Source organism: Hypanus sabinus, chromosome 7 (genome assembly GCF_030144855.1).
Source record: "Hypanus sabinus isolate sHypSab1 chromosome 7, sHypSab1.hap1, whole genome shotgun sequence".
NCBI lineage: Eukaryota > Metazoa > Chordata > Chondrichthyes > Myliobatiformes > Dasyatidae > Hypanus > Hypanus sabinus.
In genome coordinates, this window is record NC_082712.1 from 99,574,390 (window position 1) to 99,594,273 (window position 19,884).

A 19,884-nucleotide genomic window follows, 5' to 3' on the forward strand; every position below is an offset into this window, starting at 1 on the left:
AGATTTGCTAAACATGACCTACCATGCACAAAGCCATGCTGACTCTCCCTAATAAGTCCCTGTCTATCCAAATACTTGTAGACCCTATCTCTTAGTACCCCTTCCAATAATTTACCTATTACCGACATCAAACTTACTGGCCTATAATTTCCCGGATTACTTTTAGAGCCTTTTTTAGAGCCAACGGAACAACATGAGCTATCCTCCAATACTCTGACACCTCACCCATGGATACTAACATTTTAAATATATCTGCCAGGGCCCCTGCAATTTCAACATTAGTCTCCTTCAAGGTCTGATAGAATACCCTGTCAGGTCCTGGGGAATTATCTACTCTGATTTGCCTCAAGATAGCAAGTACCTCCTCCTCTTCAATCTGTATAGGTTCCATGACCTCACTACTTGTTTGCCTTATTTCCATTGACTCCATGACAATTTCCTTAGTAAATACAGATGCAAAAAATCCATTTAAGATCTCCCCCATTTCTTCTGGTTCCATATACATAGCCAACCACTCTGATCTTCAATAAGACCAATTTTATCCCTCACCATCCTTTTGCTCTTAATATACCTGTAGAAGCTTTTAGGATTATCCTTCACCTTGACTGCCAAAGCTACCTCGTCTTCTTTTAGCCCTCCTAATTTCTTTAAGTATTTTTTGTACTTTTAATACTCATCAAGCAACTTATTTCCTCCGTTTCCTATACATGTTATACATCTCTCTCTTCTTCTTTATCAGAGTTCCAATATCCCTTGAGAACCAAGGTTCCTTATTCATTTTGCCTTTAATCCTGACAGGAACATACAAACTCTGCCTCTCAAAATTTCTCCTTTGAAGCCTCCCTCTTACCAATCACATCCTTGCCAGAGAACAACCTGTCCCAATCCACGCTTTTTAGATCCTTCCTCATTTCTTCATATTTGGCCGTTTTCCAATTTAGAACCTCAACCCAAGGACCAGATCTATCTTTATCCATGAACGGTGTTATGATCACTGGAACCAAAGTGTTCCCCTATACACATCCGTCACCTGTCCTAACTCATTTCCTAATAGGAGATCTAATATTGATTGGTACCTCTATATTGGGAATAATGCACAAGGTGCAAAATCAGTTCATCCCCCAGAGAAGGAACGATTCAAAGGCGGGAAAGGGGCCACAGTGGTTGACAAAGGAAGTCAGAGATTGCATAGCATTAAAAAAAAGGAAGTATGACAGAGCTAAGGTGAGTGGGAGGACAGATGATTGGGAAGTTTTTAAGGAACAACAGAACTTAACTAAAAAGACAATATGGGGAGAAAAAATGAGGTACAAATGCAAACTAGCCAGGAATATAAAAGAAGATAGCAAAAGGTTTTTTAGGTGAAGAGAAAGAAGATAGTTAAGAACAATGTTGGGCCCTTGAAGAATGAATTGGGTGAAATTGTTATGGGAAACAGAAATGGCAGAAGAATTTAATGAGTACTTTAGATCTGTTTTCACTAAGGAAGACACAAGCAATCTCCCAGATGTATGGATGGGCCAAGGATATAGGGTAACAGAGGAAATGAAACAGATTGACATTAGGAAGGAAACAGTGATGAGAAGACTGATGGGACTGAAGGCTGACAAATCCCCAGGTCCAGATGGTCTGCATCCTAGGGTACTAAAGGAGGTGGCCCTGGAAATTGCGGATGCATTGGTAATCATTTTCCAATGTTCCTTAGATTCAGGATCAGTTCCTGAGGATTGGAGAATGGCTAATGTTATCCCACTTTTTAAGAAAGGAGGGAGGGAGAAAACAGAGAACTATCAACCTGTCAGCCTGACATCGGTGGTGGGGAAGATGCTAGAGTCCATTATTAAGGATGAAATAGTGGCATATCTAGATAGCAGTGATAGGATTGGGCTGAGCCAGCATGGATTTACCAGGGGTAAATCATGCTTGACTAATCTGTTGGAGTTTTTCGAGGATGTAACCAGGAAGTTAGGCGGGGGAGATCCAGTGGATGTGGTGTACCTCGATTTTCAGAAGGCATTTGATAAGGTCCCACATAGGAGACTGCTGGGTAAAATCAAAGCTCAGGGCATCGGGGTGAAGACATTGACAAGGATAGAAAGCTGGTTGGCAGATAGAAAGCAAAGGGTAGCAGTGAATGGGTGTTTCTCGGAATGGCAGGTGGTGACTAGTGGGGTGCCACAGGGCTCGGTATTGGGACCACAGCTGTTTACCATTTACGTCAATGATTTGGATGAAGGCATTGAAAATAACATCAGCAAATTTGCTGATGATACTAAGCTGGGTGGCAGTGTGACATGTGATGAGGATGTTAGGAGAATTCAGGGTGACTTGGATAGGCTGGGTGAGTGGGCAGATACTTGGCAGATGACGTTTAATGTGAATAAGTGTGAGGTTATCCACTTTGGGAGTAAGAACAGGAAGGCAGATTATTATCTGAACGGTGTAGAGTTAGGTAAGGGAGAAATACACAGAGATCTAGGAGTCCTTGTTCATCAGTCACTGAAGGTGAATGAGCAAGTGCAGCAGGCAGTGAAGAAGGCTAATGGAATGTTGGCCTTTATTACAAAGGGAATTGAGTACAAGAGCAAGGAAATCCTCTTGCATTTGTACAGAGCCCTGGTGAGACCACACCTGGAGTATTGTGTACAATTTTGGTCTCCAGGGTTAAGGAAGGACATCCTGGCTGTAGAGGAAGTGCAGCGTAGATTCACGAGGTTAATTCCTGGGATGTCTGGACTGTCTTACACAGAGAGGTTAGAGAGACTGGGCTTGTACACGCTGGAATTAAGGAGATTGAGAGGGGATCTGATTGAAACATATAAGATTATTAAGGGATTAAGATAGAGGCAGGAAATATGTTCCAGATGCTGGGAGAGTCCAGTACCAGAGGGCATGGTTTGAGAATAAGGGGTAGGCCATTTAGGACAGAGTTAAGGAAAAACTTCTTCTCCCAGAGAGTTGTGGGGGTCCGGAATGCATTGCCTCGGAAGGTAGTGGAGGCCAATTCTCTGGATGCTTTCAAGAAGGAGCTAGATAGGTATCTTATGGATAGGGGAATCAAGGGATAAGGGGACAAGGCAGGAACCAGGTATTGATAGTAGTTGATCGGCCATGATCTCAAAATGGCGGTGCAGGCTCAAAGGGCCGAATGGTCTACTTCTGCACCTATTGTCTATATTGATTTAGAAAACTTTCCTGAACACATTTTACAAACTCTAACCCATCTAGAAGACCTTTAACAGTATGGTAGTCCCAATCAATATGTGGAAAATTAAAATCCCCTACTATCACAACTTTATGTCTGTTATCACTCTGCAGATTTGCTCCTCCAATTCTCGCTGACTATTGGGTGGTCTATAATACAACCCCATTAATGTGGTCATACCTTTCCTGTTTCTCAGCTCCACCTATATGGCCTCGGTATACAAGCCCTCTAATCTGTCCTGTCTGAGCACTGTTGTAACATTTTTCCTGACTAGCAATGCCACCCCCACCCTTCCATTGTCTGGGTGGAGTTTGCATGTTCTAACTGTGACCGCTTGGGGACTCCCCCAGGTGCTTTGCTTTACTCTAACACCCAGAAATTTATTTAAAATATTGGTGTGAGTTACCCATTGCGATAGAGGCTGCAGGGAAAGGATGGGCATAATCTTGACGGGCCCACTGTTTCAGTGACAGTCGTGATGTCTTCAGTAAATGAAGCAAATGCAAGTTCTCCAATGAAGTTTAATTTAGGAAATATTTCAACGATTACATCCGTACCGTCACGGGCAGAATCAGTGATGCACCCAGTTGTGGTCCTGTACATGAACAATCCGAAAGCTCATGACCAGTTACAGACGGGACGGGGAACTGCCCACAGCAAGCGTGCACCCAACATCGGCAGAAGGGGATCCCAAATGCTGGGTCTGCAGGAGGAACCGGCCACAGCTCCCGATCCCACCATCCCACATGTCCGTGCTTCAATCATGACATGAGTCACCCCACTCAGCCTAGCACCCAAGGCCGGAGAGTGCAGGGTGACTCACCATTACATGTCAGTGCAATCAAACAATATTTACATCTGCAGGCTTTACCACATATCCTGGAAAAGAGCAGCATTTCCCCACTCCTGTCCTCAGAATCCCTCCAGTTCCAAGATGGGATCATACCAGCCCCCAGTCCCTGGGCAGAGCTCCTGCACAGGGTCCCCGGTCTCCATTCCAAAATCCCAGTCTCTTTCCCCAGATCCACATTCACTCTCTCCCCCTCTCTCTCTGCTCCTGCTCTCTTTCTCTTTCTCTCCTGCCTGCATCCCCATCTCTTTCTCGCAGACCACTCCCTCTCACTCATTCCTGCCTCTTTCTCTCCAATTCCCCCCTCTCTCTCCCAGCCCATGACTGTGAAAGGGTTAAATCAAGGGGCGGGGGCTGCTGGGCGGAATGGCTAAAAGGGCCAATTCTGGCACTACAACCCAATAAATAAATAAATAAATCGATAAATACAACCGTCACCCACTGGGGATCAGAATATGTGTGAATGGGGTGGGGGTAGGGAGAGACACCCCACCACCCCATCCACAAACCAATCCAGGCAGGAGTGGAGTCAGTCTGATAGCCGTCATTAGTTGGGGAGAGGTGAACTCCCCACCCTCCAGCCGAGCGAGATACCCAAATCCCGATCACATCCTGGGGTTTGGGATTTAGGGCTTCAGGCACTAGGGTCCAGTCTGGATGAACCTCAACTCACCTCCCTCATCCTCCACCCTGGGACCAGCTCACCGCCTCCGACCTTATCCAAGCACAGAACATGGACAAATTCCACAGGATCGGCAGTGCAAGGGAGCTCCCGTTGTGCTGCCACAAGGGAACCTTCCACAGACTGTCGTGAGTGTTTCCCCATGGGCCACCGTGAGGGAGCTCCTCCTGAGCTGCGGTAAGGAAACCCCTCCCCAGACTGCCATGAGGGAGCTTCCCATCTGCAGCAGTGCTGCAGACTCTAGAGAAAGGTGATTGACAATGTGAAGGGGAGAACCCGGGGGGGGGGGGGCTGTACTGATAAAAGGCAGTGATAGCGCGGTGACCGTTTCCTCAGACACACAGAGCAGCTCTCTTGGTCTGAGCATCACCGCACCAGTTACGACGTCAAACCAGGGATGGGCACAGCTTCGAGCTCCTGCGACTGCCTCAGCTCCCTCATCCTGCAAACCAACAAACCAAACTGTGAGGATCAGATTGACAATGTGTTTTCGAAATAAAATTCCCTTCTTTTGTCCCATCACTACAATCCCGGGATCAGATGCAGACAGAAGCTCCCTCCACACCGTCCCATCGCACACTCCGGGGGTCTGACACAGAAGGAAGCTCCCTCTACACTGTTGCATCACTCTGACCGGAACAGTGCTTTGTCATTTTAATACCAATACACCCTAATTTCTCACCCAGGTCACCTGGAGCAGTTTGGGTGCGGAAGGCTTTCATTCCTATCTCATCGAGTTGTACAGGTCAGTGTGAGTGGGGCCGTCCACCAGTGAGGGTCAGTGTGTGTGTGGGACCGACGTCCAGTGTGAGTCAGTATGTGTGTGGGACCGTACCCCCATTGAGGGTCAGTGTGTGTAGGACTGTTCCCCAGGGAGGGTCAGAGTGTATGACCCAGAGTGTATGACCTCATTACCTGTGTCGGCATCGTCTCAGGAACCTCATGATTTTGCGGGCAGCCTGGTCCTGCTTCTTGGTGAGGAAGGAAGCCCTGGAATGATAAAATATTCCTCAGTACCGACTCTCCCAGCTCTCCCAAAGTACCACCCCTTCCACAGCGACATGAGGTCGAGGGGGAGGGAACGTGGACCGAGGGGCGGGAAAGTATTATCCAAGGAGTGGAGGGCTGGGACAAAGTGGGATTGTGCTGCCTGCAGCCTCCCTCTGACCCCTGGCACCCTAACTCACTTCATCTTCTGTTGCAGGGGTCCGGCACCGCGGTGCGCCTGTTTCAGTCGCTCATACTCCTTGTAGCTGCGGTACGACTGCTGGATGAGCACGGCTGCCCGTCGGCTCTGCTGAAAGCGCTTCTGCTCATAGTAGCTGCGGAACTTGCTCTGGATCAGGATGGCTGCCTGCGTCATCTTTTTGTAGAGCGCATACTGTGGAGGCAGGAGAGGAGCACCATTAGTACACAGTTTCGTCCTCCCCCATGCTTTGCTGTGAGAGTCGGTAATACTCACTGGGTGCAAGGGTTGTGGTCATCGCTTAATGCATGGACCTGAGATCTCACAGCACAGGGGGACTGCAGGCATCTTCACCCCAGGGCCCCTTCCCACTGTCTCCAGCACTAGCAAAGGTCACCCCCACCCCCCCACCATCCAGCACCTACGAGCACAAGTCACCCCTCACAAGGGACAGGTCACTTCAACAGCCAGACACCTGGGCTTGGGGAATATTGGAGCTGGAGGTGGGTGGGAACTGCTATTCCAAATACAATGTCAGAGGAAACAATTGACGTACAAGGAGCACTTGATGGCTCTGAGCCTGGAGTTTAAAACAATGAGAGGGAGATCTCATTGAAGCCTATTGAACATGGAAAGGTCTCGACAGAGTGGATGTGGAGAGGATGTTTCCCATGGTGGGGGATCCCAGGGCACAACCTCAGAAAAAGGGATGGCCATTCAGAATGGCGATGAGTAATTTCTTTAGCCAGAGGGAGGTGAATCTGTGGATTTCATTGCCACAGACTGCTGTGAGGGCCAAGTCATTGGGTATATTTAAAGTGATGATTCTTGATTAGTAAGGGCTTACTGGGAGAAAACAAGAGAATGGGGTTGAGAGGGATAATAAATCAGCCATGATGGAATGATGGAGCAGACTCGACGGGTCAAATGGCCTGATTCTTCTCCTTTGTCTTATGAACTAAGTGTTCTCGACTGCTGGGCTGGGGTACACGATAGGTTCCTGCAGCCTCTCACACACGGGCTCTGACTTGAAGTGCCGACTAGTAAAGGTGAGCTCTGTGCATCAGGAAGGTGAGAGGGAACATGCTTGCCCAACAAGCAGGACCTAAGCAAAATCTGACCCACACGTGAGATGTATGACACCCCGATGGGCTGTGGGAACAAGGGACAGATGGAGTCACAGGATACACAGCAAGGCAGAACCAGGCACGCGGTGTAAACAGCAACTAGACAAAGACAACCTGTCACACAATGGAAACAGGGACTAGACCGAGTTAATCTGTCACACAGCGGAAACGGAGACTACACCAAGTTAACCTGTCACACGGTGTGAACAGTGACTAGACCAAGTTAACCTGTAATTACTTTTACCTTCAAAGCTATCCATGTTAGCTAGTGAAATGAAGAGAGCAGAGTTAGTGACAGCACAGTCTGAAGCAGGTCTACACACCCACCCCCACGCCCCTCGCACCCACCCCCACAACATGGCTCCACCTCATGACACCAACAGTGGGCTGAAAGTCCAAGGAAAAGATAGGGAGGCAGGTCAGTCACAGGGAAATATCCAGGGAGAGAGCACATAGGAGAGAGTGATACTGCGGAGGGTTACACTGGGAGGGGTGTAACTGATGGAAGTTCACACCATGGGAGGGAGGGGCAGTACTGAGGGATGGTCACACTATGGGAGAGGCAGCAATAAGGGATGGTCACACTGTGGCAGTGTCACACTCCAGAGGGGGGGTATTACTTGTACTTAGAGCAGTGGTGGTATGCGAGCTTTTTGGAAAAAGTCAATTTATTTGGTGAATAAACCCTGAAGAAGTGATGAAAATGGAGGAAGAGGTAGGAGAGAGGTGATTCATCTCTGGCAGTGAACTGCAGATGTTTTCTTCTCGAAGAAAAGTTTGTTGAGTCCATGTTCGAGCCGCAGCAATAGCGGTGGCTGGCAGCTTCCCACAGTTCAGTCCTGCAACTTTTAACGGGAGCTGGGATGGATTTCTCCAACTGTTAACATCGGTAAACCCTCCCCCACCTGGAGTACTCACGAAGAGTTTTGCGGTGAATGCTTGGACTTTCGTGCAGAAAGTCCAATGTCAGGAACATCAGAGCAGCCTGGCGGAAAATGCTTTACTGCTGAAGTTCCACCACACAGACTTCCCTGCCTGTCTGAAGGAGACATCTGTCCTTTCTCTCTTTTCTGAATTGCTCTTCGAAAGACTGAGAAAGTGGTGCAACTGAGTTTATATCAGTGAGGTTTTGATTTCAGACTGTGTGGGCTGCAGTTCCAAACTGGCAGGACCTAGTTCCTGTGCAGGAGGTGTATCTTGCAGCAAACAAACTCCTGGAGAGCCACCACCTTCTAGACTCTTTCATTCATTATCAGCCACGTCGAATGACCTGGGTGATCTTGGTATCATGATTGTTCTTGGCAAATTTTTCTGCAGAAGGGGTTTGCCATTGCCTGCTTCAGGGCAGTGTCTTTACAAGGTGGGTGACCCCAGCCATTACCAATGCTCTTCAGAGATTGTCTGCCTGGTATCAGTGTTCGCATAACCAGGACTTGTGATCTGCAACAGCCGTTCGTACGAACATTCACCACCTGCCCCCATGGCTTCACGTGACCCTGATCGGGGGGGGGGGGGGGCTAAGCAGGTGTTGCACCTTACCCAACGATGACCTGAAGGCTAGCAGAGTGAAGCAGTGTCTTATACCTCCTTTGGTAACAACATAGCTCCACCCTGCCGTGTGAATTTATAGACCAACAAATCTAAAAAAGAGTGCGAGGTGTTATCACTTCAACCTTGAGTGCTGAGGAGCAGGTAGCTATTCTGGCAGTGTCTGTGGATGGAGATGAGGGTGTTCTTGGGATTGGCAAGGTGCACCATGAGTCTCTTTTCTTCCAGCTGAGTAGGGGGGTCTTTGTGCCAGTATGCCAGCAACAGGCCCCATACAGAAAGTAACCTGCACCTTTGCCCCCATTTGAGGTTTTTGAGTGAGTGAGATTTCCAATCAAGCCACACAGAGGTTGTTTTGGTCACTGTTGAGGTGACATGTCTGGAGGATGCTGAGGGGCAGGGAATGGAACATTACCGAACCCGCTGGGCTACGGGCCAGTCCGCAGGGAGTCTGAGCATATTTGTCAGAGTTGCCCGAAATGTCAGGCCACTAAATCCACCTTGGTAACGCAGAACCTGTCCCCATTGTTCCTTCTGATCCTGTGGCAGAGGGTGGCGAGGACGAGCACAGCACAGTTGCCGGGGGGTGGGGGGGGGTGGGCTGATCTAAAGGGCAGGAAGGCTAAAAGGAAGAAGAAACATCTCGCAGGCCTTTCCCCCTCAGGAGAGGGAGCCAGCGGCTTCCCTTAGACAAGCCTGCAAGGCACAGTATCTCGGTGGCTCAGCAAAGCCTTGCAGAAGCTGTGAGGGAGGATGTGGTGCTGAGGACAGAGAAACAGGGATCAGCGGAATGAAATGGAGACAGCATGTAGATGGGAAAGAGAGTAAGGGGGAAGATTTGGCCTCACTAAAGGTAGTCTACTCAGGACACGTCTCCCCCAGAACAGGAGGATGGTCCAGGGAAAGAGACGCAGTCACTGTCTCTCCTGAGCTTGCAACCTCTGGTTTGACAAGTACCCCTGCCGAACAGGAGAGGCCTGATTTGTACCCACTGGAGTGGTGTGCTTGGAGTTCATCCACCGGGGAGGGAATAGACGCTGATGAAAGGAGGTTACTTGTGGTTGGGGAGGGAGGGGCTCACCTGTGGGGGTGGCCTCTCAGAATGTAGCCTCCACAGAAACAAAGCTCCCTTTTGGAGGTCGTAGGCTCTGGGGCCTGATGGCAACCAGAGAACTCCTTGGTCACTGTGAGGGTGAGGAACAGGACAGTGAAGGTGAGGATATTTGCGGTAGTGGAGTGAGGGTGAGGATATTTCCGGTAGTGGAGTGAGGGTGAGGAACGGGACTGTGAGGGTGAGGATATTTCCAGTAGTGGAGTGAGGGTGAGGAACGGGACTGTGAGGGTGAGGATGTTTCTGGTTGTGGAGTGAGGGGGAAGAATGGGACAGTGAGGATGAGGATGTTTCAGGTAGTGGAGTGAGGGTGAGGAATGGGACAGTGAGGGTGACGTTGTTTCCGGTAGGGTAGTGAGCATGAGGAACGGGACAGTGAGGATGAGGATATTTCCGGTAGTGGAGTGAGGGTGAGGAACGGGACAGTGAGGATGAGGATATTTCCGGTAGAGGAGTGAGGGTGAGGAACGGGACAGTGAGGATGAGGATATTTCCGGTAGTGGAGTGAGGGTGAGGAACGGGACAGTGAGGATGAGGATATTTCCGGTAGTGGAGTGAGGGTGAGGATGGAGTGAGTGATAGTGGAGTGAGCATGAGGAATGGGACAATGAGGAGGTTTCTGTAGTGGAGTGAGGGTGAGGATATTTCCGGTAGTGGAATGAGGGTAAGGATATTTCCGGTAGTGGAGTGAGGGTGAGGAACGGGGCAGTGAGGATGAGGATGTTTCCGGTAGTGGAGTGAGGGTGAGGAACGGGACAGTGAGGATGAGGATGTTTCCGGTAGTGGAGTGAGGGTGAGGAACGGGACAGTGAGGATGAGAATGTTTCCGGTACTGTAGTGAGCATGAGGAACGGAACAGTGAGGATGAGGTTGTTTCTGCTGGTGGAGTGCGGGTGAGGATGTTTCCGGTAGTGGAGTGAGCATGAGGAACGGGACAGTGAGGATGAGGATGTTTCTGGTAGTGGAGTGAGGGTGAGGGACGGGACAGTGAGGGTGAGGTTGTTTCCGGTAGTGGAGTGAGGGTCAGGAACGGGACAGTGAAAGTGAGGATATTTCCGGTAGTGGAGTGAGGGTGAGGAACGGGACAGTGAGGATGAGGATGTTTCCGGTAGTGGAGTGAGGGTGCGGAACAGGACAGTGAGGATGAGGATGTTTCCGGCAGTGGAGTGAGGGTGAGGAATGGGACAGTGAATATGAGGATGTTTCCGGTAGTGGAGTGAGGGTGAGGTTGTTTCAGGTAGTGGAGTGAGGGTGAGGAACAGGACAGTGAGGATGAGGATGTTTCCGACAGTGGAGTGAGGATGAGGATGTTTCTGGTAGTGGAGTGAGGGTGAGGAACGGGACAGTGAGGGTGAGGTTGTTTCCGTTAGTGGAGCGAGGGTGAGGAATGGGACAGTGAGGATGAGGATGTTTCCGGTAGTGGAGGAAGGTGAGGAACGGGACAGTGAGGATGAGGATGTTTCCAGTAGTGGAGTGAGGGTGAGGAACGGGCCAGTGAGGATGACGATGTTTCCGGTAGTGGAGTGAGGGTGAGGAACGGGCCAGTGAGGATGAGGTTGTTTCCGGTAGTGGAGTGAGGGTGAGGAACGGGACAGTGTGGATGAGGATGTTTCCAGTAGTGGAGTGAGGGTGAGGAACGGGACAGTGAGGATGACGATGTTTCCGGTAGTGGAGTGAGGGTGAAGAATGGGACAGTGAGGATGAGGACATTTCCGGTAGTGGAGTGAGTGTGAGGAATGGGACAGTGAGGATGAGGATGTTTCCGGTAGTGGAGGAAGGTAAGGAACGGGACAGTGAGGATGAGGATGTTTCCAGTAGTGGAGTGAGGGTGAGGAAGGGGCCAGTGAGGATGACGATGTTTCCGGTAGTGGAGTGAGGGTGAGGAACGGGCCAGTGAGGATGAGGTTGTTTCCGGTAGTGGAGTAAGGGTGAGGAACGGGACAGTGTGGATGAGGATGTTTCCAGTAGTGGAGTGAGGGTGAGGAACGGGACAGTGAGGATGACGATGTTTCCGGTAGTGGAGTGAGGGTGAAGAATGGGACAGTGAGGATGAGAATGTTTCCGGTAGTGGAGGAAGGTGAGAAACGGGACAGTGAGGATGAGGATGTTTCCAGTAGTGGAGTGAGGGTGAGGAACGGGACAGTGAGGATGACGATGTTTCCGGTAGTGGAGTGAGGGTGAGGAACGGGACAGTGAGGATGAGAATGTTTCCGGTAGTGGAGGAAGGTGAGGAACAGGACAGTGAGGATGAGGATGTTTCCAGTAGTGGAGTGAGGGTGAGGAACGGGACAGTGAGGATGACGATGTTTCCGGTAGTGGAGTGAGGGTGAGGAACGGGACAGTGAGGGTGAGGTTGTTTCCGGTAGTGGAGTGAGGGTGAGGAACGGGCCAGTGAGGATGACGATGTTTCCGGTAGTGGAGTGAGGGTGAGGAACGGGCCAGTGAGGATGAGGTTGTTTCCGGTAGTGGAGTGAGGGTGAGGAACGGGACAGTGTGGATGAGGATATTTCCCGTAGTGGAGTGAGGGTGAGGAACGGGAGAGTGAGGATGAGGATGTTTCCGGTAGTGCAGTGAGGGTGAGGAACGGAACAGTTAGGATGAGGATATTTCCGGTAGTGGAGTGAGGGTGAGGAACGGGTCAGTGAGGGTGAGGATAATTCCGGTAGTGGAGTGAGCATGAGGAACGGAACAGTGAGGATGAGGATGTTTCTGGTAGTGGAGTGAGGGTGAGGGACGGGACAGTGAGGGTGAGGTTGTTTCCGGTAGTGGAGTGAGGGTCAGGAACGGGACAGTGAAAGTGAGGATATTTCCGGTAGTGGAGTGAGGGTGAGGAACAGGACAGTGAGGATGAGGATGTTTCCGGCAGTGGAGTGAGGGTGAGGAATGGGACAGTGAATATGAGGATGTTTCCGGTAGTGGAGTGAGGGTGAGGTTGTTTCAGGTAGTGGAGTGAGGGTGAGGAACAGGACAGTGAGGATGAGGATGTTTCCGACAGTGGAGTGAGGATGAGGATGTTTCTGGTAGTGGAGTGAGGGTGAGGAACGGGACAGTCAGGGTGAGGTTGTTTCCGTTAGTGGAGCGAGGGTGAGGAATGGGACAGTGAGGATGAGGATGTTTCCGGTAGTGGAGGAAGGTGAGGAACGGGACAGTGAGGATGAGGATGTTTCCAGTACTGGAGTGAGGGTGAGGAACGGGCCAGTGAGGATGACGATGTTTCCGGTAGTGGAGTGAGGGTGAGGAACGGGCCAGTGAGGATGAGGTTGTTTCCGGTAGTGGAGTGAGGGTGAGGAACGGGACAGTGTGGATGAGGATGTTTCCAGTAGTGGAGTGAGGGTGAGGAACGGGACAGTGAGGATGACGATGTTTCCGGTAGTGGAGTGAGGGTGAAGAATGGGACAGTGAGGATGAGGACATTTCCGGTAGTGGAGTGAGTGTGAGGAATGGGACAGTGAGGATGAGGATGTTTCCGGTAGTGGAGGAAGGTAAGGAACGGGACAGTGAGGATGAGGATGTTTCCAGTAGTGGAGTGAGGGTGAGGAACGGGCCAGTGAGGATGACGATGTTTCCGGTAGTGGAGTGAGGGTGAGGAACGGGCCAGTGAGGATGAGGTTGTTTCCGGTAGTGGAGTGAGGGTGAGGAACGGGACAGTGTGGATGAGGATGTTTCCAGTAGTGGAGTGAGGGTGAGGAACGGGACAGTGAGGATGACGATGTTTCCGGTAGTGGAGTGAGGGTGAAGAATGGGACAGTGAGGATGAGAATGTTTCCGGTAGTGGAGGAAGGTGAGAAACGGGACAGTGAGGATGAGGATGTTTCCAGTAGTGGAGTGAGGGTGAGGAACGGGACAGTGAGGATGACGATGTTTCCGGTAGTGGAGTGAGGGTGAGGAACGGGACAGTGAGGATGAGAATGTTTCCGGTAGTGGAGGAAGGTGAGGAACAGGACAGTGAGGATGAGGATGTTTCCAGTAGTGGAGTGAGGGTGAGGAACGGGACAGTGAGGATGACGATGTTTCCGGTAGTGGAGTGAGGGTGAGGAACGGGACAGTGAGGGTGAGGTTGTTTCCGGTAGTGGAGTGAGGGTGAGGAACGGGCCAGTGAGGATGACGATGTTTCCGGTAGTGGAGTGAGGGTGAGGAACGGGCCAGTGAGGATGAGGTTGTTTCCGGTAGTGGAGTGAGGGTGAGGAACGGGACAGTGTGGATGAGGATATTTCCCGTAGTGGAGTGAGGGTGAGGAACGGGAGAGTGAGGATGAGGATGTTTCCGGTAGTGCAGTGAGGGTGAGGAACGGAACAGTTAGGATGAGGATATTTCCGGTAGTGGAGTGAGGGTGAGGAACGGGACAGTGAGGATGAGGATGTTTCCAGTAGAGGAGTGAGGGTGAGGAACGGGCCAGTGAGGATGACGATGTTTCCGGTAGTGGAGTGAGGGTGAGGAACGGGACAGTGAGGATGAGGATATGTCCGGTAGTGGAGTGAGGGTGAGGAACGGGACAGTGAGGATGAGGATGTTTCCGGTAGTGGAGTGAGAGTGAGGAATGGGACAGTGAGGATGAGGATGTTTCTGGTAGTGGAGTGAGGGTCAGGTTGTTTCCGGTAGTGGAGTGAGGGTGAGGAACGGGACAGTGAGGATGAGGATGTTTCTGGTAGTGGAGTGAGGGTGAGGAACGGGACAGTGAAGGTGAGGATATTTCCGGTAGTGGAGTGAGGGTGAGGAACGGGACAGTGAGGATGAGGATGTTTCCGGTAGTGGAGTGAGGGTGAGGAACGGGCCAGTGAGGATGAGGATGTTTCTGGTAGTGGAGTGAGGGTGAGGAACGGGACAGTGAGGATGAGGATGTTTCCGGTAGTGGAGTGAGGGTGAGGAACAGGCCAGTGAGGATGAGGATGTTTCTGGTAGTGGAGTGAGGGTGAGGAACGGGACAGTGAGGGTGAGGATGTTTCTGGTAGTGCAGTGAGGGTGAGGAACGGGACTGTGAGGATGAGGATGTTTCCGGTAGTGGAGTGAGGGTGAGGAATGGGACAGTGAGGGTGAGGATAATTCCGGTAGTGGAGTGAGGGTGAGGAATGGGACAGTGAGGGTGAGGATATTTCCGGTAGTGGAGTGACGGTGAGGAACGGGACAGTAAGGGTGAGGAACAGGACAATGAGGGTGAGGATATTGCCCATAGTGGAGTGAGGGTGAGGAACGGGATAGTGAGGATGAGGATGTTTCTGGTAGTGGAGTGAGTGTGAGGAACGGTACAGTGAGGATGAGGTTGTTTCCGGTAGTGGAGTGTGGGTGAGGAACAGGCCAGTGAGGATGAGGATGTTTCTGGTAGTGGAGTGAGTGTGAGGAACGGGACAGTGAGGATGAGGATGTTTCCGGTAGTGGAGTGAGGGTGAGGAACAGGCCAGTGAGGATGAGGATGTTTCTGGTAGTGGAGTGAGGGTGAGGAACGGGACAGTGAGGGTGAGGATGTTTCTGGTAGTGCAGTGAGGGTGAGGAACGGGACTGTGAGGATGAGGATGTTTCCGGTAGTGGAGTGAGGGTGAGGAATGGGACAGTGAGGGTGAGGATATTTCCGGTAGTGGAGTGACGGTGAGGAACGGGACAGTAAGGGTGAGGAACAGGACAATGAGGGTGAGGATATTGCCCATAGTGGAGTGAGGGTGAGGAACGGGATAGTGAGGATGAGGATGTTTCTGGTAGTGGAGTGAGTGTGAGGAACGGTACAGTGAGGATGAGGTTGTTTCTGGTAGTGGTGTGAGGGTGAGGATTTTTACGGTAGTGGAGTGAAGGTGAGGTTGTTTATGGTAGTGGAGTGAGGGTGAGGATGTTTCTGGTTGTGGAGTGAGGGGGAAGAATGGGACAGTGAGGATGAGGATGTTTCAGGTAGTGGAGTGAGGGTGAGGAACGGGACAGTGAGTGTGAGGATATTTCCGGTAGTGGAGTGAGGCTGAGGAACGGAACAGTGAGGGTGAGGATATTTCCGGTAGTGGAGTGAGGGTGAGGAACGGGACAGTGAGGATGAGGATATTTCCGGTAGTGGAGTGAGGGTGAGGAACGGGACAGTGAGGATGAGGATGTTTCCGGTAGTGGAGTGAGGATGAGGAACGGGACAGTGAGGATGAGGATATTTCCGGTAGTGGAGTGAGGGTGAGGAACGGGACAGTGAGGATGAGGATGTTTCCGGTAGTGGAGTGAGGGTGAGGAACGGAACAGTGAGGGTGAGGATATTTCCGGTAGTGGAGTGAGGGTGAGGAACGGGACAGTGAGGATGAGGATGTTTCCGGTAGTGGAGTGAGGGTGCGGTTCTTTCTGGTAGTGGAGTGAGGGTGAGGAACGGGCCAGTGAGGATGAGGATGTTTCTGGTAGTGGAGTGAGGGTGAGGAACAGGACAGTGAGGTTGAGGATGTTTCTGGTTGTGGAGTGAGGGGGAAGAATGGGACAGTGAGGATGAGGATGTTTCAGGTAGTGGAGTGAGGGTGAGGAACGGGACAGTGAGAATGAGGATATTTCCGGTAGTGGAGTGAGGGTGAGGAACGGGACAGTGAGGATGAGGATGTTTCCGGTAGTGGAGTGAGAGTGAGGAATGGGACAGTGAGGATGAGGATGTTTCTGGTAGTGGAGTGAGGGTCAGGTTGTTTCCGGTAGTGGAGTGAGGGTGAGGAACGGGACAGTGAGGATGAGGATGTTTCTGGTAGTGGAGTGAGGGTGAGGAACGGGACAGTGAAGGTGAGGATATTTCCGGTAGTGGAGTGAGGGTGAGGAACGGGACAGTGAGGATGAGGATGTTTCCGGTAGTGGAGTGAGGGTGAGGAACGGGCCAGTGAGGATGAGGATGTTTCTGGTAGTGGAGTGAGGGTGAGGAACGGGACAGTGAGGATGAGGATGTTTCCGGTAGTGGAGTGAGGGTGAGGAACAGGCCAGTGAGGATGAGGATGTTTCTGGTAGTGGAGTGAGGGTGAGGAACGGGACAGTGAGGGTGAGGATGTTTCTGGTAGTGCAGTGAGGGTGAGGAACGGGACTGTGAGGATGAGGATGTTTCCGGTAGTGGAGTGAGGGTGAGGAATGGGACAGTGAGGGTGAGGATAATTCCGGTAGTGGAGTGAGGGTGAGGAATGGGACAGTGAGGGTGAGGATATTTCCGGTAGTGGAGTGACGGTGAGGAACGGGACAGTAAGGGTGAGGAACAGGACAATGAGGGTGAGGATATTGCCCATAGTGGAGTGAGGGTGAGGAACGGGATAGTGAGGATGAGGATGTTTCTGGTAGTGGAGTGAGTGTGAGGAACGGTACAGTGAGGATGAGGTTGTTTCCGGTAGTGGAGTGAGGGTGAGGAACAGGCCAGTGAGGATGAGGATGTTTCTGGTAGTGGAGTGAGTGTGAGGAACGGGACAGTGAGGATGAGGATGTTTCCGGTAGTGGAGTGAGGGTGAGGAACAGGCCAGTGAGGATGAGGATGTTTCTGGTAGTGGAGTGAGGGTGAGGAACGGGACAGTGAGGGTGAGGATGTTTCTGGTAGTGCAGTGAGGGTGAGGAACGGGACTGTGAGGATGAGGATGTTTCCGGTAGTGGAGTGAGGGTGAGGAATGGGACAGTGAGGGTGAGGATATTTCCGGTAGTGGAGTGACGGTGAGGAACGGGACAGTAAGGGTGAGGAACAGGACAATGAGGGTGAGGATATTGCCCATAGTGGAGTGAGGGTGAGGAACGGGATAGTGAGGATGAGGATGTTTCTGGTAGTGGAGTGAGTGTGAGGAACGGTACAGTGAGGATGAGGTTGTTTCTGGTAGTGGTGTGAGGGTGAGGATTTTTACGGTAGTGGAGTGAAGGTGAGGTTGTTTATGGTAGTGGAGTGAGGGTGAGGATGTTTCTGGTTGTGGAGTGAGGGGGAAGAATGGGACAGTGAGGATGAGGATGTTTCAGGTAGTGGAGTGAGGGTGAGGAACGGGACAGTGAGTGTGAGGATATTTCCGGTAGTGGAGTGAGGCTGAGGAACGGAACAGTGAGGGTGAGGATATTTCCGGTAGTGGAGTGAGGGTGAGGAACGGGACAGTGAGGATGAGGATATTTCCGGTAGTGGAGTGAGGGTGAGGAACCGGACAGTGAGGATGAGGATGTTTCCGGTAGTGGAGTGAGGATGAGGAACGGGACAGTGAGGATGAGGATATTTCCGGTAGTGGAGTGAGGGTGAGGAACGGGACAGTGAGGATGAGGATGTTTCCGGTAGTGGAGTGAGGGTGAGGAACGGAACAGTGAGGGTGAGGATATTTCCGGTAGTGGAGTGAGGGTGAGGAACGGGACAGTGAGGATGAGGATGTTTCCGGTAGTGGAGTGAGGGTGCGGTTCTTTCTGGTAGTGGAGTGAGGATGAGGAACGGGCCAGTGAGGATGAGGATGTTTCTGGTAGTGGAGTGAGGGTGAGGAACAGGACAGTGAGGTTGAGGATGTTTCTGGTTGTGGAGTGAGGGGGAAGAATGGGACAGTGAGGATGAGGATGTTTCAGGTAGTGGAGTGAGGGTGAGGAACGGGACAGTGAGGATGAGGATGTTTCCGGTAGTGGAGTGAGGGTGCGGTTCTTTCTGGTAGTGGAGTGAGGATGAGGAACGGGCCAGTGAGGATGTGGATGATTCCGGTAGTGGACTGAGGGTGAGGAATGGGACAGTGAAGGTGAGGATGTTTCCGGTAGTGGAGTGAGGGTGAGGAACGGGACAGTGAAGGTGAAGATATTTCCAGTAGTGGAGTGAGGGTGAGGAACGGGACAGTGAGGGTGACGTTGTTTCCGGTACTGTAGTGAGGGTGAGGAATGGGACAGTGAGGATGAGGACGTTTCCAGTAGTGGAGTGAGGGTGAGGAACAGGACAGTGAGGGTGAGGATATTTCCCGTAGTGGAGTGAGGGTGAGGAACGGCATAGTGAGGATGAGGATGTTTCTGGTAGTGCAATGAGTGTGAGGAACGGGACAGTGAAGGTGAAGATATTTCCAGTAGTGGAGTGAGGGTGAGGAACGGGACAGTGAGGGTGACGTTGTTTCCGGTACTGTAGTGAGGGTGAGGAATGGGACAGTGAGGATGAGGACGTTTCCAGTAGTGGAGTGAGGGTGAGGAACGGGACAGTAAGGATGAGAATGTTTCCGGTAGTGGAGTGAGGGTGAGGAACGGGGCAGTGAGGATGAGGAACGGGACAGTGAGGATGAGGGTGTTTCCGGTAGTGGAGTGAGCGTGAGGAACTGGACAGTGAGGATGAGAATGTTTCCGGTAGTGGAGTGAGGTTGAGGAACGGGACAGTGAGGATGAGGATGTTTCTGGTAGTGGAGTGAGGGTGAGGAACGGGACAGTGAGGGTGAGGATATTTGCGGTAGTGGAGTGAGGGTGAGGAACGGGACAGGGAGGGTGAGAATGTTTCCGGTAGTGGAGTGAGGGTGAGGAACGGGACAGTGAGGGTGAGGATATTTCCCGTAGTGGAGTGAGGGTGAGGAACGGGACAGTCAGGGTGAGGATGTTTCCGGTAGTGCAGTGAGGGTGAGGAACGGCATAGTGTGGATGAGGATGTTTCTGGTAGTGGAGTGAGGGTGAGGAACAGGACAGTGAGGTTGAGGATGTTTCTGGTTGTGGAGTGAGGGGGAAGAATGGGACAGTGAGGATGAGGATGTTTCAGGTAGTGGAGTGATGGTGAGGAACGGGACAGTGAGAGTGAGGATATTTCCGGTAGTGGAGTGAGGGTGAGGAACGGAACAGTGAGGGTGAGGATATTTCCGGTAGTGGAGTGAGGGTGAGGAACGGAACAGTGAGGGTGAGGATATTTCCGGTAGTGGAGTGAGGGTGAGGAACGGGACAGTGAGGATGAGGATGTTTCCGGTAGTGGAGTGAGGGTGCGGTTCTTTCTGGTAGTGGAGTGAGGATGAGGAACGGGCCAGTGAGGATGAGGATATTTCCGGTAGTGGAGTGAGGGTGAGGAACGGAACAGTGAGGGTGAGGATATTTCCGGTAGTGGAGTGAGGGTGAGGAACGGAACAGTGAGGGTGAGGATATTTCCGGTAGTGGAGTGAGGGTGAGGAACGGGACAGTGAGGATGAGGTTGTTTCTGGTAGTGGAGTGAGGGTGAGGATTTTACGGTAGTGGAGTGAGGGTGAGGTTGTTTCTGGTAGTGGAGTGAGGGTGAGGAACGGAACAGTGAGGGTGAGGATATTTCC

General features: G+C 51.5%; 1 protein-coding gene across 6 annotated transcripts in view; it reads right to left on the reverse strand.

The window, feature by feature from the left end:
- Positions 1-3,708: 3,708 nt before the first annotated feature.
- Positions 3,709-19,884, reverse strand: part of LOC132397051 (calmodulin-binding transcription activator 2-like) — a 221,645-nt gene continuing 205,469 nt past the window's right edge. For 5 of the 6 annotated variants that reach the window (XM_059975300.1, XM_059975302.1, XM_059975298.1 and 2 more), the window contains 3 exons: positions 5,925-6,118; positions 5,653-5,727; positions 3,709-5,179 (listed from right to left, as the gene is read on the reverse strand). In XM_059975300.1, the coding sequence (XP_059831283.1) occupies positions 5,116-5,179; positions 5,653-5,727; positions 5,925-6,118 (333 nt within the window). In that variant the 3' untranslated portion in view covers positions 3,709-5,115. Of the gene's footprint in view, positions 5,180-5,652; positions 5,728-5,924; positions 6,119-9,679; positions 9,783-19,884 lie in introns of those variants that run through there. The other variant, XR_009513250.1, reaches the window with a different exon arrangement.